Source organism: Mobula birostris, chromosome 15 (assembly GCF_030028105.1).
Source record: "Mobula birostris isolate sMobBir1 chromosome 15, sMobBir1.hap1, whole genome shotgun sequence".
NCBI lineage: Eukaryota > Metazoa > Chordata > Chondrichthyes > Myliobatiformes > Myliobatidae > Mobula > Mobula birostris.
Genome location: NC_092384.1, coordinates 23,509,634 through 23,530,304, shown reverse-complemented (window position 1 = coordinate 23,530,304; position 20,671 = coordinate 23,509,634). Strand labels below are relative to the sequence as shown.

At 42.3% G+C, this 20,671-nt stretch overlaps 1 protein-coding gene across 3 annotated transcripts in view; it reads left to right on the top strand.

The window, feature by feature from the left end:
• Positions 1-20,671, top strand: part of fhod1 (formin homology 2 domain containing 1) — a 302,751-nt gene that overhangs the window by 171,669 nt on the left and 110,411 nt on the right. For all 3 annotated transcript variants that reach the window (XM_072279446.1, XM_072279445.1, XM_072279444.1), the window contains exon 9: positions 17,328-17,471. In XM_072279446.1, coding sequence (XP_072135547.1) covers positions 17,328-17,471 — 144 coding nt within the window. The remainder of the gene's footprint in view (positions 1-17,327; positions 17,472-20,671) is intronic.

Here is a 20,671-nt window from a genome sequence, read left to right as displayed (position 1 = left end):
CTATTCAACTGCAGGAAGCATAACGCACATTCAGATTTTTGCCAGCTTTTCACGTAAGACATAGGAACAGAATTAGGCCATTCGGCCCATCAAGCCTGCTCTGCCATTCCATCTTGGCCAATTGATTATCCCTCTCAACGACATTCTTCTGTCTTCCCCCCTCCCATAAATTTTGATGCTTTTGCTAATCAAGAACATTTCAAACTCATAAATATACACAGTGACTTGGTCTCCTCGGCTATCTGCGACAATGCCACAGATTCACCAACCTCTGGGCAACATTTTTTTATGCCATGGATCCTTACCATTAAACGAGGGTTCCGTGGACTGCAGGTTGGGAACCCTTGGGCTAAAAAATTCCTCCTTATCTCTGTTTAAAAAGGAGGTCCTTCTATTCAGAAGCTGTGCCATCTGGTCCCAGACTCCCCCAACTATAGGAAACATCCTCTCCATGTCCACTCACTTAGGCCTTTCAATATTTTATAGGACTCAGTGAGATTCCCCCCCATTCCTTTAAACTCCAGCAAGTACAGGCACAGAGCTGCCAAACACTCCTCGTATATTAACCCCTCCATTCCTGGGATCATTCTCCTGAACCTCTGCTGGACCCTGTCCAATGCCAGATAATGGGCCCTAAACTGCTCATAATACTCTAAGTGCAGACTGACCAATGCCTTATAAAGCCTCAACCTTATAAATTCACATATACTTGTCCAGAAACGATTCCTTCCCTCCCTCCCCTCACCACCACCCCATCTGAATTGGGGACTAATAGTAAGCAGTGTAAGTACCCTGGCTGAGTTTGTCGAACACAGTATGGATGAAAGATGAATTGCAGCTTTTCCAAGTTTTATGTTGCTGAAATAATCATTGCCCAGTCTTTCAGGATGACTGGCAAAACAAATTACTTTTTAAGCAACATTACAATTTGACACGGGACTAAAATATTTTCCACTCCCTGAGAAGCAGCAAATGTGTAAAATGATAGTCTGTCTCACTTATTACACAATAAACTCCATAACTGAGACTCAGTCCATGAATTAATGATTGAAAAGGCTCAGGTTCTCTAATAATTTTGTACTGCAGTTTTTCTAGAATTTTTAATATTGAGTAGAACTGGGCACAAAATATTCATGTAGGAAATATGACTCATAATTGGCTGCAGTGCAAGTCTGAACATTACTGGCCAGAAAATTATTTACACGTTGTTTTTGGTATAAACAGCACGTAATTTAAGAACACAAACTTAGTGTATTTTGAACCAAGAGCAAGATAATTTTTTTTTGTCACGAACAGAAAAAAATGATTACATCCTTGAAAGTATTCAAAATATACAAGTTTGAAGAGACTGATTGGGCTTGGAGCAGTCTATGCTTGTCAAATGGCTGATCCAAGACTTCATGCTAGATTCCTGCATTCACTCCACTAAGCCACTTCAAAGAGCTTGACAATACAGTGCATGGTCATTTCTTCCATCGTGTCTGTGTTCGTAATTTTCTCAACATGACCCATTTGATCTAAACCTACTCTCCAACTAGATTGCTTCATTCTTCTATATTTCTCTTAAGTGGCTTTTCAATTACCTTTTAACAGAAAGTCACTTTGCAGTTTAACGCAGGAGTGCGGTCTAACCAGGTGCATTAATGATATATTTTACATATTTCCATAATTAGTTTCTGCGATCTTCATAGCTTCTGGAGTCCAGTGAGATTTTCTTCAATGCCTTAAGTCCCTCTTCTTGTTCATCTGTACTGCTACTCATCTTTTGTTTTTGTGTTTTCCCAATAATGGATAGCTTAACATTATACAAAGCTCTAGGCACGACTCTGGTTTCCGGTTAAGTGTTTTCTAACATCATTATTAGCCTGCTCTTGTATTCTCTGCCTTAAGATGCAAAACAGATTATTCATTTATGGCACTGTCTACTTGTGATGCTTGTTCAATAATTTGGCAATCTGGTACATCATGTTCTCTGTAATCTGTCAAAAATCTTTTGACTAAAAATACCCTCGGTTTCATTCATTTGTTTCAGATTCTGTATTTTTCTACAGTAAATGGCTTTTCTCCCTCATTCACCTTGCATTCTTTCATCGTTCTTATTAAAATTTGGAAATGTTCCAATCAGCAATATTTAACATTGAGTCATGGAATAATACAGCACTGAAGCAAATCCTTCTGCACTTCATCCCCACACTGACCAGGGAGACAGGTACACAAAACACTACCTCATCCCCACACTGACCAGGGAGACAGGTACCCAAAACAATTCCTCATCCCCATTGACCAGGGAGACAGGTACACAAAACAGTACCTCATCCCCACACTGACCAGGGAGACAGGTACACAAAGCAGTATTCATCCCCACACTGTCCAGGGAGACAGGTACACAAAACAGTATTCATCCCCACACTGTCCAGGGAGACAGGTACACAAAACAGTATTCATCCCCACACTGACCAGGGAGACAGGTACACGAAACACTACCTCATCCCCACACTGACCAGGGAGACAGGTACACAAAACACTACCTCATCCCCACACTGACCAGGGAGACAGGTACACAAAACACTACCTCATCCCCACTCTGACCAGGGAGACAGGTACACAAAACACTACCTCATCCCCACTGACCAGGGAGACAGGTACAGAAAACAATTCCTCATCCCCACTGACCAGGGAGACTGGTACACAAAACACTACCTCATCCCCACTGACCAGGGAGACAGGTACACAAAACAGTATTCATCCCCACGCTGACCAGGGAGACAGGTACACAAAACACTACCTCATCCCCACACTGACCAGGGAGACAGGTACAGAAAACACTACCTCATCCCCACACTGACCAGGGAGACAGGTACACAAAACACTACCTCATCCCCACACTGACCAGGGAGACAGGTACACAAAACAATTCCTCATCCCCACGCTGACCAGGGAGACAGGTACACAAAACACTACCTCATCCCCACACTGACCAGGGAGACAGGTACACAAAACACTACCTCATCCCCACACTGACCAGGGAGACAGGTACACAAAACACTACCTCATCCCCACACTGACCAGGGAGACAGGTACACAAAACACTACCTCATCCCCACTGACCAGGGAGACAGGTACACAAAACACTACCTCATCCCCACTGACCAGGGAGACAGGTACACAAAACACTACCTCATCCCCACACTGACCAGGGAGACAGGTACACAAAACACTACCTCATCCCCACTGACCAGGGAGACAGGTACACAAAACACTACCTCATCCCCACACTGACAGGGGAGACAGGTACACAAAACACTACCTGATCCCCACACTGACCACAGAGACAGGTACACAAAACAGTATTCATCCCCACACTGACCAGGGAGACAGGTACACAAAACAGTATTCATCCCCACACTGACCAGGGAGACAGGTACACAAAACAATACCTCATCCCCACACTGACCAGGGAGACAGGTACACAAAACACTACCTCATCCCCACACTGACAGGGGAGACAGGTACACAAAACAATTCCTCATCCCCACACTGACCACGGAGACAGGTACACAAAACACTACCTCATCCCCACACTGACCACGGAGACAGGTACACAAAACACTACCTCATCCCCAACAAACAGGGAGACAGGTACACAAAACACTACCTCATCCCCACACTGACAGGGGAGACAGGTACACAAAACAGTACCTCATCCCCACACTGACCAGGGAGACAGGTACACAAAACAACTCCTCATCCCCACACTGACCAGGGAGACAGGTACACAAAACAGTATTCATCCCCACACTGACCAGGGGGACAGGTACACAAAGCAGTATTCATCCCCACACTGACCAGGGAGACAGGTACACAAAACAGTATTCATCCCCACACTGACCAGGGAGACAGGTACACGAAACACTACCTCATCCCCACACTGACCAGGGAGACAGTTACACAAAACACTGCCTCATCCCCACTGACCAGGGAGACAGGTACACAAAACAATTCCTCATCCCCACACACCAGGGAGACAGGTACACAAAACAGTACCTCATCGCCACTCTGACCAGGGAGACAGGTACACAAAACACTACCTCATCCCCACTGACCAGGGAGACAGGTACAGAAAACAATTCCTCATCCCCACTGACCAGGGAGACTGGTACACAAAACACTACCTATTCCCCACACTGACCAGGGAGACAGGTACACAAAACACTACCTATTCCCCACACTGACCAGGGAGACAGGTACACAAAACACTACCTCATCCCCACACTGACCAGGGAGACAGGTACACAAAACACTACCTCATCTCCACACTGACCAGGGATATAGGTACACAAAACAATTCCTCATCCCCACACTGACCAGGGAGACAGGTACACAAAACACTACCTCATCCCCACACTGACCACGGAGACAGGTACGCAAAACGATTCCTCATCCTCACATTGACCAGGGAGACAGGTACACAAAACAGCATTCATCCCCACACTGACCGGGGAGACAGGTACACAAAACACTACCTCATCCCCACACTGCCCAGGGAGACAGGTACACAAAACAGCATTCATCCCCACACTGACCGGGGAGACAGGTACACAAAACACTACCTCATCCCCACACTGACCAGGGAGACAGGTACACAAAACACTACCTCATCCCCACACTGACCAGGGAGACAGGTACACAAAACACTACCTCATCCCCACACTGACCAGGGATATAGGTACACAAAACAGTATTCATCCCCACACTGACCACGGAGACAGGTACACAAAACACTACCTCATCCCCACACACCAGGGAGACAGGTACACAAAACACTACCTCATCCCCACACACCAGGGAGACAGGTACACAAAACACTACCTCAGCTCCACATTGACCAGGGTGACAGGTACACAAAACAGTACCTCATCCCCACACTGACCAGGGAGACAGGTACACAAAACAGCATTCATCCCCACACTGACCAGGGAGACAGATACACAAAACAGTATTCATCCCCACACTGACCAGGGAGACAGGTACACAAAACACTACCTCATCCCCACACTGACCAGGGAGACAGGTACACAAAACACTACCTCATCCCCACACTGACCAGGGAGACAGGTACACAAAACACTGCCTCATCCCCACACTGACCAGGGAGACAGGTACACAAAACAGTATTCATCCCCACACTGACCAGGGAGACAGGTACATAAAACACTACCTCATCCCCACACTGACTAGGGAGACAGGTATACAAAACACTACCTCATCTCCAGACTGACCAGGGAGACAGGTACACAAAACACTACCTCATCCCCACACTGACCAGAGAGACAGGTACACAAAACAATTCCTCATCCCCACTGACCAGTGAGACAGGTACACAAAACACTACCTCATCCCCACTGACCAGGGAGACAGGTACAGAAAACAATTCCTCATCCCCACTGACCAAGGAGACAGGTACACAAAACACTACCTCATCCCCACACTGACCAGAGAGACAGGTACACAAAACAATTCCTCATCCCCACTGACCAGTGAGACAGGTACACAAAACACTACCTCATCCCCACTACAGAAAACAATTCCTCATCCCCACTGACCAGGGAGACAGGTACACAAAACACTACCTCATCCCCACACTGACCAAGGAGACAGGTACTTCAAAACAATTCCTCATCCCCACACACCAGGGAGACAGGTACACAAAACACTACCTCATCCCCACACTGACCAGGGAGACAGGTGCACAAAACAGTACCTCATCCCCACACTGACCAGGGAGACAGTTACAGAAAACAGTATTCATTCCCACACTGACCAGGGAGACAGGTACACAAAACAGTAGTCATCCCCACACTGGCCAGGGAGGCAGGTACACAAAACACTACCTCATCCCCACACTGACCAGGGAGACAGGTACACAAAACACTACCTCATCCCCACACTGACCAGGGAGACAGGTACACAAAACACTACCTCATCCCCAACTGACCAGGGAGACAGGTACGCAAAACACTACCTCATCCCCACACTGACCAGGGAGACAGGTACACAAAACACTACCTCATCCCCACACTGACCAGGGAGGCAGGTACACAAAACAGTATTCATTCCCACACTGACCAGGGAGGCAGGTACACACACAGCACCTCAAACCCACGCTATTGGGCACTGTTTTTCTCAATTTGTCATGCTTTTTTCGCTTGGAGACAATAAAAGATATTTGATCAATTTTTTGAACAATTCCATTATTATGTTAATGCTGTGGAATGTTCATTTTGAAAAACCTCTTCCTTTATCTCTCATTACATCCAAATCTCATATGAAAAAATCTTTACCCCACCCCCTGTAGGCCTTAGCTACCTTTAGAATATACAGTCAGTGGCCATTTTATTAGATACACCTGTACACCTTGTTAATGCAACCAACTAATCATCCAATCATGTGGCACCAACTCAATTCATAAAAGTATGAAGAAATGGTCAAAATGTTCAGTTTTTCTTCAGACCAAACATCAGATTGGGGAAGAAATGTGACTTAAGTGACTTTGACCATTCAGTGATTGTTGGTGCCAGATGGGGTGGTTTGAGTATCTCAGCAGCTGCTGATCTCCTGGGATTTTTATGTACAGCAGTCACTGGAATTTACAATGATCGTGTGAGGAACAAAAACATCCAGTGAGCATCAACTCTGAGAGTGAAAATGCCTTGTTCATGGGAGAGATCAGAAGAGAATGGCCAGACTGGTGTAAGCTGTCAGGAAGGCAACAGTAACTCAAATAACAACACATTACAATAGCACAGTACAGAAGAGCACTTCTGAACACACAAGTTAAACTTTGAAGTGAGTGAGCTGCAGCAGCAGAAGACCACTCACGTAGACTCAGTGGCCTTTGATTAACTACAGGAGGTACCTAATAAAGTGTATTTGCCTTGACTCAATGCAAATCTTATTCAACTGTTGGAGCCAATATTTGTCTTCAAGGTTTAATATTGTTTCTCATGATAAATAAGTGAATAAGGAACCAATGTATTGCCTCAACTCCTCATTCTCCCAAAATAAAGCCTGCATCTTATACAGTGTATTGATTCTCCAATTTCTTGTACTACGGAGGCCACAAATCACATTATCAGTCTCAAATTCTCTGCACTTTTTACCTCATTCATTATTTTGCTTGTATTTATTAAGTCCCTTTTTTGCTCACCTTTTAAAGTTTTGTCATCTGTGCTCGACATTCATTTCTGTTTTAATGGAGGCCAGTCTCTGCTTATTGTGCAATATTTCTTTGTCAAAGCCTCAATGCCATAACCAGCTCTGATCTGAGTGCCAGATGTACTCTGTTAAGTTAGCAAAGCGATTCTCGATGCCTTTTTGGCTTGCTTCTCCATTATATCTGGATAGATAAATGTTGAGCCTTTATAAATTGACTTAAATTTAAGATTTTGAGTAGGAATTGACAGGACAGATGTTACGAAGATGTTTCCCTTGACGGTTAGTCGAGAAATCAGAGCCATAACATGAGATAAAAGGTTAGCCACTTCAGTCTAAATTGAGAAGGAATTTCTTCTTTGAGAAGATTGTGAATCTTTGGAATTGTAAAACTACATCCAGGGCCGAATTAGATTTTTGGATGGCAGATGAAGCCAGAGTTCTGGAGATCTGGCAGGAAGATAGAATTGAACCCACTTGTCAAATCAACCGTATTCTGTTTGAAACCAGAATTTACTTGAAGGTTAAATGGCCTCCCACTTCTCTTTTCTATGTTGTGGCATTTCATATTTATTCCCTTTAAAGCATTCATAGAATACCTGTGGTTATTCTTCTATCATCTGTGCTGTAACATGGCCTTAGCCATGTTGATTTCATCCACCATTTTTCTCTGTCCACTGTTTCTTTCTGTGAGTCTTTATGCTCTTTATGAAACTAATTGCTTCCTCCTCTCCTTGTACATCTTTCCCAGATGTACCTCAGACTCGAAACACTTATCTTCATTTATAAGCAAGAGACATCCCGGACAGGACCCTGGAAAGTCCGTTTTGTTCTTTCTTTCAAACCCCTGCCAAAGTGTTTTATGCAGCTTATACCTGATGTTTCCCACCCCCACCCCCACCCCCAACAAGCATACAGCAGCTCTTCTTAAATTCAGGTCACCTGACTTATTCCCAGTCCATTAAAAGAATGCAAATCATATTAAACTGTTTGTCTTATGACAACGATTGTCCAGTAAGTGACTCCAGCTCATAATTTAATTGTTAGATTAAATTAGATTAGATTTTTGAGTCATTACTTCCTGACATTCCTTGGATTTTTTAAAAATCTGGCTTTCCTGTCAGGTAAAGCGGTCGTTCATGATTGCTGCACTATTTTTTTTTTGAAGTAAATAGTTAAAACCCTATTTTAAGAGCACCCCTGTGTACAATTGTATTTCAGTGTCAATTAGTCTATGTTAACTACATGAGGCCTTGACGTTGGGTATATTTAAGGCAGAGATTGATAGGTTCTTGATTGGACATGGCATCAAAGGTTACGGGAAGAAGGCCGGGGACTGGGGTTGAGGAGGAGAAAACAAAAGGATCAGCCATGATTGAATGACAGAGCAGACTCGATGGGCCAAATGGCCTAATTCTGCTTCTATGTCTGATGGTCTTATCACAATGTAGACAAATTCAGTGTATTAACTCTACAGGTATATTCTTGCTACATATTTTAAAATAAATTGGTATTGTATGAATGCACCATTTTAATTTTTTTAAATAGTGAACATGGATGCAAATTTTTGGCTGTTATCCTGTAGTGGAATCAACCTACCCAATTCAGGAGCCTGCCTAATTGACCTTAAGTCATAATCCTCCAACTTGGACAAACTAGTGTTAAATGCAAAATGTCCAAAGTCTCTTAATGTGATAGATTATGACAGTATAAAGTTTGTGGTAAAGTAGAAGTTCCACAAGAAAATCATCAGATGCAGTAGTCAAATTAAACTGTTCCATATTTGATTTCTCCAACTTTGTGCTTCATCTGAGGCTGAATGAGCATTTTGTCAGGTCTGATAGACACGTCTGAACTGCTGGAGGACCTCAGAAACCCATGGACATTGGTGTATTATTTATTTAGAAATACAGCACAAAACAGGCCCTTCCAGCCCAGACAACCGTGCCGCCCAGCACCCACCTTTTTAACTCTAGCCTAATCACAGGGTCAGTTAACCTTCTAATTGGTTCATCTTTGGAACGTGGGAGGAAACTGGAGCACCTGGAGGAAACCCATGCAGTCACGGAAAGAACTGCAAACTTTACAGACAGCGCCAGAATTGAACTCCAAACTCCCACACCCCCAGTTGTAATAGCCTGTGCTAACGTTATGCCACCGTGGCAGAAGGAATTCAACCAGCCCTGAATCATTGTAAAGCTGGAAGACAAATGGGAGTACATAAAGGTAACAAGGTTAGGCAGGCCTCTTTCTTCCTCAAGGTTTACCTGTGTGCACTGTACAGATTGTATCAGCTGCTTATGTTAATCTGGTTTGTTCTATCGCATCTCCTTTGCGCTTTTCATATACCATCAATTTCTACATTTATTTCATTTTCCTCATCCTTGCTGACTTTGTTACTCTGTCTTTTCTTCTGCCAGCTTGACATCTCCATCATTAGTTACTCCTTTTGTCCAACCAACAATTACTATCAATATATTTATTCAACAAAAACTAGTACATGGATAAGTTAATGCAGCGCTGCAATGGCATTGGCTATAGATGGAGTATTTTAAACATTTCATTTATTTTCTGCATTTTTATACAGAGACTTTGTATTGCTGAACCATTTGTTTTGGCAATGTGATTCTAAAATGACAAAGTAAATTCATATTTTTAGTTGTCCACTGTAATAAACTTATTTGCAATGTGGTTTCACTCCCATCATCTGTAGGTCTGTTTTGGCAGATGATATTTCTTTATAAACACCTGAGAGCAAAACCAATATTAACTGCTTGCCATTCACATTAGAAACTTCTCTGAATTACCTCTTTATATATGAGTAGCTTATATATCAGAATGGATGTGGTCCAATTACTCTATTTTATATCCATAAATTTTCTATTAAATTTCTTTCCATTCAATGTGATCACAGTTGATTTATCTTGGAATTAATACTAATTTCCTACTCATTCATGCAATCTGTCCCAGGTGTTGTAAACTCTGCCACCCTGTACTCACAACTCCACTTGGGAGTTGAAAGGAGTGATGCAAGTGTGTGGGGTCCTGTTGACTTAGACCTTGCAGTTTCCGGTGCAATATTCTCTTTAGCCCGAAGAAAGTACACTGCATTGGTACTGGGTTATAGGCTAAGCTTGATCACTGAAATACCTTGCTGCCAGACTGCTCCAGAAAACTGCTTCTGTCCACTTTTGCTGTGCCTGAAAATGCCCTGATTCTGTTTGATATAAAACACACCTTGGCATAAGTTTGCAGTTTTTGCATGGAATTCATGTGTCAACTCACAGTTACTTTGTTTTGTAATTCCCATTCTCTGTTCAGTTTTTCCAGCCTGTTCCCATCTTGTTCTTCCTGCAGACTTCTGATCTCATCACCTGTTGCTTATAAACCCTTGTTTCCATCAACTTATTGGTCCAGCCTATCTTTATTCCCAGTTTGGATTAATGTCTACTGCATAGACTGGTCACCTCAACACATAAGCATTGAAATATAGTCACCGTGGTATCTCCTCAAAACCAAAGGTCCTCGTCACTACCAACAAAAAAAGAAATCTCATCAGCTGACATCCACTGTATTCAGTATCTTTGTGAGCAAATATCGTTTACGCATTAGCTGTGCAATTTTTCCACCCCCAATCTTTGACAATTGCAAAGTTACAGCTTTTCAAAGTTTGTTCTAGTGTGGTAGTGGGAAAAGAAAGGGAGGAAGCACTGAGTCATTGATGTTCCAGCCAACAGTTGTCTGGGGTGGATGTCATGGTCTAGCAGGTTCTTTGCATTTTTGTCAATTTTATATACAGCATCCTTTGTCAGTTCAGCAAATTCAGGTCTGCACACAGAAAAGTATTCTTTAATTCTTTTTGGCTTCTTTTTACAAATTTGTGTAGAAAGTGGCAGTTCCCTGGAGATGATGAATGAAGCAGTGCTAACTACAAATTCTCAGTGATAATGGGGAGTTTATTGAAAATTAATTGCAAAGTGCCTGGGCTTGATCAACGAAACCAAAAATAAAAGCTATGAACCTTGTAGGTTGAGCAGAGTTGTGCGATACCTTTTTGAGTATTGAATTAATGTCATGTTTTGGTAATCAGCACTGAAATTTCAAAGAGAGCGCTGTAGGAGATTATGAATGTGCCAGAAGTGGGTGGCCAGACTTTTGAGTTGACCAGGAGGAGCTAAGCTGACACTTTGTTGAAGTATTCCAACCCACTTAACTTCTTTTGTTTTTATTCTTGTTGAGGTCTGCATAGTGTCTGTATTCACGTTTAAACAGAGTTAGCTGGATTTTAAAATGTTTGAATAAAACTCAAAAATAATTCAAACTGACTGGTTTACTTTAGTTTACCCATATGAAATTTCATATTATACACTCTCTAATGCACTGTTTTTTTAAAAAACTGGAATAATCATTTCTAGCTTTGTAATTTCTCATTTGAAGTCTGCATCCTCAGAAGTTGGTCTCTTGTTCATTTCAAGGTAGTGCTGAAGACAGCCAAACTTTTAAGAGTAATCCTTGAGTATGTTTTTAATATGAAGAGAGCTTGTCTGTGGCTGCCTCCCCTTTAAGATCTGTAAAATATTTATTGCTGGTTCTTGCTTCAATCCCTATCAATGTCATCTACGAGTTTTGTCAGTGATGTTCACTATGCAGTTAGGGCTAAGTAGTGTACAGGTAACCGGATGTCATAGGTGCCAAAAGGTGGACAATACTTAATCAGGATTTTCTCAGAAACATGACATGCTATAACTTAACAAATCATTTTGTTAAACAAGAGATTATTGTTAACAGTGTATAACTTCAACTATTCTATAAATATTTAAACTCAGCTACAGTAAGGGACTTTCACCAGTCTGCTGTGAAGTGTAAATTAAACACTTTGACTCTCTGCATAAATCTTGCTGGCTTTTCAATTGGAGACGAAACTATTACATCCACGGAGAATGTTGGAGGGGGTGCATACTTTTTGGCACAATATAAAATAAAATGTACCATTAAGACAACGTAAAACTAAATGAGGTTCATTTATTCACAAATACATTAATGTAGTATTTCTTTTAAATCACAGAAGCGGTTGCAAATTGTTCTTTTATGATGTTTTAATATATATTGTGATATTATTGTACAGCATACAAACTGTCCTTCATGTTTCATTGTTACATAAAGCTTAATTTGCCAGTGAGTAGAAGTTATTTTTTTCTTGGCATTGGTTCAGTCAGCGTCTGCTTCAATCATTTTGGCAGCTTGTGAGTCATGAGGTTGTGGGTTCAAGCTTTGCTATTGGATTTCAGCATGAAATCCGCATGGCCCTAAGTCCACTGTGAACAGCAAAAGCCCATTTGCCGGTTCTTGTGGGACTTCACTAGTAACAGCTCTGGTTTCTTTTTTTCCCTCTTTAGCCAAATCTCTATCCATGCTTGTATGTTACTGCCAAACCTTTGGCCCTTTATTTTATGTAGCAGCCACCTTACGGAACATAGAACAGTACAGCATAGGACCGGGCCCTTCATTCCATGATTTTGAGCTGACAAACTAAGCCGATGACATCTAATTAAACGGCATAGTAGTCTGTATTCCTCCATTCTCTGCAGATCCACGTACCTATCAAAGAATCGCTTCAAAGCCTCAGTTGTATCTTCCTCCTCCTCCACTTCTGGCAATGTAATCCAGGCATTCAGCACACCTTCTGTATAAGAACTTGCCCTCACACATCTCCTTTCAACTCCCTCACCCACATTAAATAAGTGCCTTCCAGTATTAGACATTTCAATCCTAAGAAGAAGTTACCAGCTCTCTACTTTATGCCTCTCGTAATTTTATAAACTTCTATCTGGCTTCTCCTCAGTGTTCTCTAGAGAAAACAACCTTTGCTTGCCCGGTCTCCTTTTTGTACCTGCCCCATAATCCAGGCAGCCTCCACATCCCTTCTATAATGAGGCTTCAAGAAATGAATACAATACTCCAGATAACTGGAATTCTATAAAGCTGCAATATAACTTCCTGACTCTTGATGTCTTGACTCATAAAGGCCAGAGCATGCCATATGCCTTTTCACCACTCTATTAGATTTATGTAACCACTTTCAGAGAACTACAGACTTGGACCTCAAGATCCCTCTGCACACCAATGCTGTTAAGGGTCTTGCCATTAACTCTGTACTTTTCCTTTACATTTGATCTACTAAATTGCAAGTGCCTCACCTGTGTTTACGATAAATTTTATCTGCTGTTTCTCTGCCTGTATCTGGATTTTAAAGATATAAAAGTGTGCCTTGATTGTCATACGTCACATGCCTATAAAAGTATTACCCCCCCCCCCCCCCCCGCCGCCTTGGAAGTTTTCATATTTTATTGTTTTACAACACTGAATCACAGTGGATTTAATTTGGCTTTTTTTGATGCTGATCAACAAAGACTCTTGCGTGTCAAAATGAAAACATCTCTACAAAGTGATCTAAGTTAATTACAAATATAAAACACAAAACAATCAGTTGCATAAGTATTCACTCCCTTTAATATGACACACCAAATCATCACGGGTGCAGCCAGTTGGTTTTAGAAGTCACATAATTAGTTAAATGGAGATTGTTTTTGGAGACCTGTGTGCAGTCGAGGTGTTTCAATTGATTGTAGTAAAAGTACACTTGCAAATGGAAGGTCCACTTGCTGGTGTGTCAGTATCTTGGCAGAAACTACACCATGAAGAGAAAAGAACGCTCCAAGCAACTCTGTGAAAGGCTTATTGAAAAGCACAAGTTAGGAGATGGATTCAAGAAAATTTCCAAGTCACTGAATATCCCTTCGAATTCAGTTAAGTCAATCATCAAGAAATAGAAAGAAAATGGTAAATTTGCCTAGGGCAGGCCGTCCTCAAAAACTGAGTGACCATGCAAGTAGGGGACTAGTGAGGGAGGCCACCAAGAGACCTGTGACAGCTCTGGAGGAGTTACAAGCTTTAGTGGCTGAGATGGGAGAGACTGTGCATACAACCACTGTTGCTTGGGTGCCTCACCAGTCACAACTTTATGGGAGAGTGGCAAAGAGAAAGCTGTTGTTGAAAAAAAGTCACCTTAAATCTTGGCTAGAGTTTGCCAGAAGGCATGTGTGAAACTCTGAAGTCAGCTGGAAGAAGGTTCTATGGTCTGATGAAACCAAAATTGAGCTTTTTTGGCCATCAGATTAAACGCTATGTTTGGCCTAAGCCAAACACCACACGTCATCAAAAACACCACCCCTACCATGAAGCAGGGTCATGGCTGCATCAAGCTGTGGGGATGCTTCACTGCAGGAGGCCCTGGAAAGCTTGTGAAGGTAGAGGGTAAGATGAATGCAGCAAAATCCAGGGAAATCTTGGAGGAAAACTTGATGCAATCTGCAAGAGAACTGCAATGTGGAAGAAGATTTGTTTTCCAGCAAGACATTGACCCCAAGCATAAAGCCAGAGCTACACAGGAATGGCTTATAAACAACGAAGTCAATGTCCTGGAGTGGCCAAGTCAGAGTCCAAACCTCAATCCAATTAAGAATTTGTGGCTGGACTTGAAAAGGGCTATTCAGTTACGATCTCCATGCAATGAGACAGAGCTTAAGCAGTTTTGTAAAGAAGATTGGGGAAAAATTGCAGTGTCCAGATGTGCAAAGCTGATAGAGATCTATCCAGACAGAGTCAAGGCTGTAATTGCTGCCAAAGGTGTATCTACTAAAAACTGACTTGAAGGGGGTGAATACTTATGCAATCAATTATTTTGTGTTTTATATTTGAGATTAATTTACATCACTTTGTAGCAATCTGTTTTAACTTTGACACAAAAGAGTCTTTTTCTGTTGATCAATGTCAAATTAAATCCACTGTGAGTTAATGTTGTAAAACAGTAAGACCATGGAAACTTCCAAGGGGATGCGAATACTTTTTATAAGCTCTGTACATCAAAACATAAATGCAATGTTTGCGTCAACGACCAACACAGTCTGAGGATGAGCTGAGAGCAGCTCGCAAATGTCACCATGCTTCTGGGACCCACAACTTACTAACCCTCATCCATTTGTCTTTGGAATGTGGGGGGAAGCTGAGCACCCAGAGGAAACCCAACTGGTCATGGGGAGAGTGTATGAGTTCCTTACAGACTGCAGTGGATTTGAACCTGATTTGCTGGTGTTACAATCGTTATGCTAACCACTGCACCAGCGTGCTGCCCTTAGTTTGTACTACCACCGCTGGCGTCCCCTTATCTACCCTTCTGGTTATATTCTTAGCATTAGATTTGTTACATGTAATTTTTAAAAATACATTCTGTGTTAATACATTCAGAGTCAGAATCAGGTTGAATATCACCAGCATATCTCATGAAATTTGTTGCCTTTGTGGCAGCAGTACACTGCAATACATAATAGTAGAAAAACGTGAATGACAGTAAGTATGTATTAAATCAAACAAGTAGTGCAAAAGAAAAAAATTTAAAATAAGCAGCAAGGTAGTGTTCATGAGTTCAATGTTCATTCAGAAATCAGATGGCAGCGGGGAGGAAGCTGTTCCTGAATCACTGAGTGTGTGCCTTCAGGCTCCTGTGCTTCCTTCCTGACAATAACAATAAGAAGAGGGCATGTCCTGCATAATAGAGGATCCTTAATGATGGATGCCACTTTTCTGAGTTATCACTCCTTGAAGATGTCCTGGATACAGTACTACGGAGTCTGGTGCCCATGATGGAGCTGACTAAGTTTACAGCTCTCTGCAGCTTATTTGTATCCTGTGCTGTAGCACCCCCCCCCCGCCCCCATACCAGAGAGTGATGCAGCCATGGTCCTTCTGTAGAAATATGTGAAGGTTCTAAGTAACATACCAAATCGCGAATTCCTAATGAAATATAGTCGCTGCCGTGCCTTCTATGTAGCTGCATTGATATGTTGGGCTGAGGATAGACCATCAGAGATATTGATTATTATCATGCTAGATGACCAATCTTGATTGAGTGAGGACTGGCGAGCAGCACCAGGCGTACCCAGAGTAGATGCACTGACCTGATAAGATATGTGCTCAATGGCGAGAGCACCATAAGAAAGAGAGAGCTGTGATCTAATATCCAGTGGACCAGGTCAGAGCTTTACTATCTGGGTGCATCTAGATATGAATGGTGGTAAACAAACAGCTGATGGAAGGAGGATATTCCGATAACAGCGCCATTCTCAACAACAACACAGACTCAACATGTTCATGCCAAAGTCATGGATGAAGCATTTACAATCATATTCATTTATAGGTGTGGAGTCTATTTCTGGTTCTTCCTCAGATTCCCACTGATACAGAGAACAATTTCTAACCAATTTGATTCACCTCACAAGATATCTAGGAAAGGCTGAGGAACTGAAATGAGAAAGGCAGTAGGTCCAGATAACACCCAAATGTAGTTCTAATAACTTGTATTCTGGAACCAGCTATAATTCAGTATAATTACCACAATAACTTGCCAATGAGGAATATTTCAAGATCAATTCTAATGAAAAAAAATCAGGTACCAGTCCAATCTTGCTGGTTAGTCTACAGTCAATTATTAACTAAATGAATACATCAACCAGAGTGCTTTCATGTGGCACTTTCTCTGGTTGCCTTCTCACCAATATTTGATCTCTTAAAATCCAGACGTTTCTGATTCAGTTAGGCTTTTTGGCCTACCCCAAACTGCCCTTGAGAAGATGGTGCTGAAGTTGTATTGTTGAGCTAAGAGGACCACTGGTTAACTAGACCTCATTATTGCCTTGGTAAAGATGTGGACTGCTGACCAGTGACCAAAAGTGCAGTGAAAGTGACTGTCCTGTATTTTAAGGTAGAATCAGACCAGGTGTAATGTTAAGGAGCTCTGATAAAACTGAAGTCAGTGGATGTCAAAAGAAATGCATTCTAATGACTGGAATCAAATGCCATACAAAGGAAGAAAGGTAATTAATGGTTGTTGAAGTTATTGGAATTAATCAGAATAAGCTATTACAAAGAGAGTGAAGTCAAAAATATTAAATGTTTTCCAGCAGGCATTGAAGGTTGTTTGGTAGCTTCATGTTTCTTACTGAACATTGTTCCTCAAAAATGTGGATGATTTGAAAGAATTTTCTTTTGTTTTTTGCCAGACCCTAGGAGCTCTTCCAGACCAGGATTCATTCTACGATGTTACTGATTGTCTTGAGCAACAGGGAATGGAAAACATTATCCAAAGGCACATGAGTAATAAAGGAACTGACCCAGACTTAAAGCAGCAGTTTACCATTTATGAGGTAAAATTGTTTTTGAATATGCAGATATAAAGGAGTAATTCAGTTCCTCGGATGCACGTATGCAGTTACTCATTTGTGAATGATGGATTAGTGAGATCTATTGGTGGTGAAAAATACAGCCAGACTTTGCTGATCAAAGGTTGGGTTGTCTGGGAAAAGGACTTTGAATTCATTAATATTGGGATGAAATATTGATGACCCATGGGATTAATGTAGGTTATGATTGTGCTGAAACAATCAATTAAGAATACAGAATAAGAGTTGTCTGGGATAACATAAAGTTTATGTTTTTCTTTCTCACGATTAGATGGCGTATGTCCAACCTCAGAAAAAGAATAACCTACCAAGGGCAAATTGCATTTCACCATTGTGTTTCTTCATTTTAGGCGTGTAATCAATAAAAGTCAAAATGATAGATAAGAGATGCTGCTTTCACCACAATAAGCTGCTGTAGGAGGGGCACCAAGTGGTGGCAAGAATATTGGTGGGTATATATAAGCAGAAGTTCAAAGATTCTTGATTAGCAAGGGCGTCAAAGGTTAGGAGGAAAAGGCAGAGAATGGGGGTTGAGAGGGAAAATGAATCAGTCATGATTGAGTGTCAGAAGAGATTCAACGGCCGCATGGCAAAACTCTGCTCCTCTCTCTAGTCTTATGTATGAAAGCACATCCGTATGTTGAGTAGCAAATTATAAGATTATAATTGTGACTGATTACACCTGCCCCAAATAAACAAGCAGGGATAATGAGAAAGCACTTTGTATACAGACCTCTCTTCTGCCTCATGAACAGGCAGTTTTGAGAATGGACACAGAAGATACAATGTACTGTAGTCAGCACAATACATGGGTAATTAAGAGAGATGTAGAAAGTTCAAAACTCACAAAGGGTTATAAAAGAATGAGGGTAGAACCGAGGAAGGCAAAAACTAGAGAAAGTTGCAACAAAGTAAAATTTAAATAAAAAACAAGGAGATAGGAGAATAGCACTGCCCAGTTACAAATCTGTGCCAATTACACATGGTCCTCAATAATCTAATCCTTCAAAAATGTATCTGCTTTTAAATACCATATGATCTAGCTTCCACAGCTCTCCAAATTAGAGAATTCCCAAGGTTCACCAACTTCTGTGAAAATAAATTTATTTTTATATTACTGGCCCCCTTGTCTTGTAACTTGAAGCAGTGAGCTAATCTAAAGGGAAGGTCAGTAAAGTTCAGACAAAGTACACACTATTTTCCAAGTATTCATTTACCATGGGTAGGTTAACTGATGAAAATAAAAATGCACCTAAAGAAACTTGAAAATACAAAGTACGTAGACAACACAAGAAAGATGGGAACATCAAGTACGGTAAGCTTGTTAAGAATGTGAAAAATAGTTGTGATATTTGAATAAGAAATAAACATACTATAGAATATTACATGGGCACAAATCAACAAAAAGAGAATTAAAATAGCCTTCTCTACCAAGGCAGCATAAACCTTCAAGAAATGAGGCTAATATTTTCAGAGATACTGAATGAATACTTTACCACAGTTATCACTAATAAACACAAAGTAACGACAATAGAGATAAAGGAAGCACATTATGGGTACAAAAGGAAGGAGACTCCAGACAAACCAGCCTTTTTGCAAGGAGCTGAGCCAAAAAAGAAATTACACACCTCCTCATCTGACTAACACTCACAACCGCTGGAGGAACTCAGCAGGTCAGGCAGCATCCGCGGAAAAGATCGGTTGACGTTTTGGGCCGGAACCCTTCGTCAGGACTGTAGGGGGAAGGGGCAGAGGCCCTATAAAGAAGGTGGGGAGAGGGTGGGAAGGAGAAGGCTGGTAGGTTCCAGGTGAAAAACCAGTATGGGGAAAGATAAAGGGGTGGGGGAAGGGAAGCAGGGAGGTGATAGGCAGGAAAGGTGAAGAAGGAATAGGGGAAAACACAATGGGTAGTAGAAGGAGGCGGAACCATGAGGGAGGTGGTAGGCAGCTGGGGAAGGGGGCAAGAGTTCCCCTTGTCCTCACCTACCACCCCACTAGCCTCCGGATCCAACACATTATCCTCCGCAACTTCCGCCACCTTCAACAGGACCCCACCACTAAGCACATCTTTCCCTCTCCGCCCCGCTCTGCCTTCCGCAGGGATCGGTCCCTCCGCGACTCCCTGGTCCACACGTCCCTCCTCACAGATCTCCCACCCGGCACTTATCCCTGTAAGCGCAAGTGCTACACCTGTCCCTAAATCTCCTCTCTTGCCACCATTCAGGGCCCCAAACAGTACTTCCAGGTGAGGCAACACTTCACTTGTGAGTCTGTTGGGGTCATCTATTGCATCCGGTGCTCCCGGTGCGGCCTCCTGTACATCGGTGAAACCTGACGCAGATTGTGGGACCGCTTCATCGAGCACCTCCACTCTGTCTGCCAAAACAGACAGGATCTCCCAGTAGCCACCCACTTCAACTCTGCTTCCCACTCCCATTCAGATATGTCCATACATGGCCTCCTCTACTGCCATGATGAGGCTAAACTCAGGTTGGAGGAGCAACACCTCATATACTGTCTAGGTAGTCTCCAGCCCCTTGGTAGGAACATAGAATTCTCCAACTTCCGGTAATTCCCTCCCCCTCCCTTCCCCTATCCCTATGTCACTCTGCCCCCTTCCCCAGCTGCCTTCCACCTCCCTCTTGGTTCCGCCTCCTTCTACTACCCATTGTGTTTTCCCCTATTCCTTCTTCACCTTTCCTGCCTATCACCTCCCTGCTTCCCTTCCCCCACCCCTTTATCTTTCCCCATACTGGTTTTTCACCTGGAACCTACCAGCCTTCTCCTTCCCACCCTCTCCCCACCTTCTTTATAGGGCCTCTGCCCCTTCCCCCTACAGTCCTGACGAAGGGTTCCGGCCCAAAACGTCAACCGATCTTTTCCGCGGATGCTGCCTGACCTGCTGAGTTCCTCCAGCGGTTGTGAGTGTTAGTCAGATGAGGAGGTGTGTAATTTCTTTTTTGGCTCAGCTCCTTGCAAAAAGGCTGGTTTGTCTGGAGTCTCCTTCCTTTTGTACCCATAATGTGCTTCCTTTATCTCTATTGTCGTTACTTTGTGTTTATTAGTGATAACTGTGGTAAAGTATTCATTCAGTATCTCTGAAAATATTAGCCTCATTTCTTGAAGGTTTATGCTGCCTTGGTAGAGAAGGCTATTTTAATTCT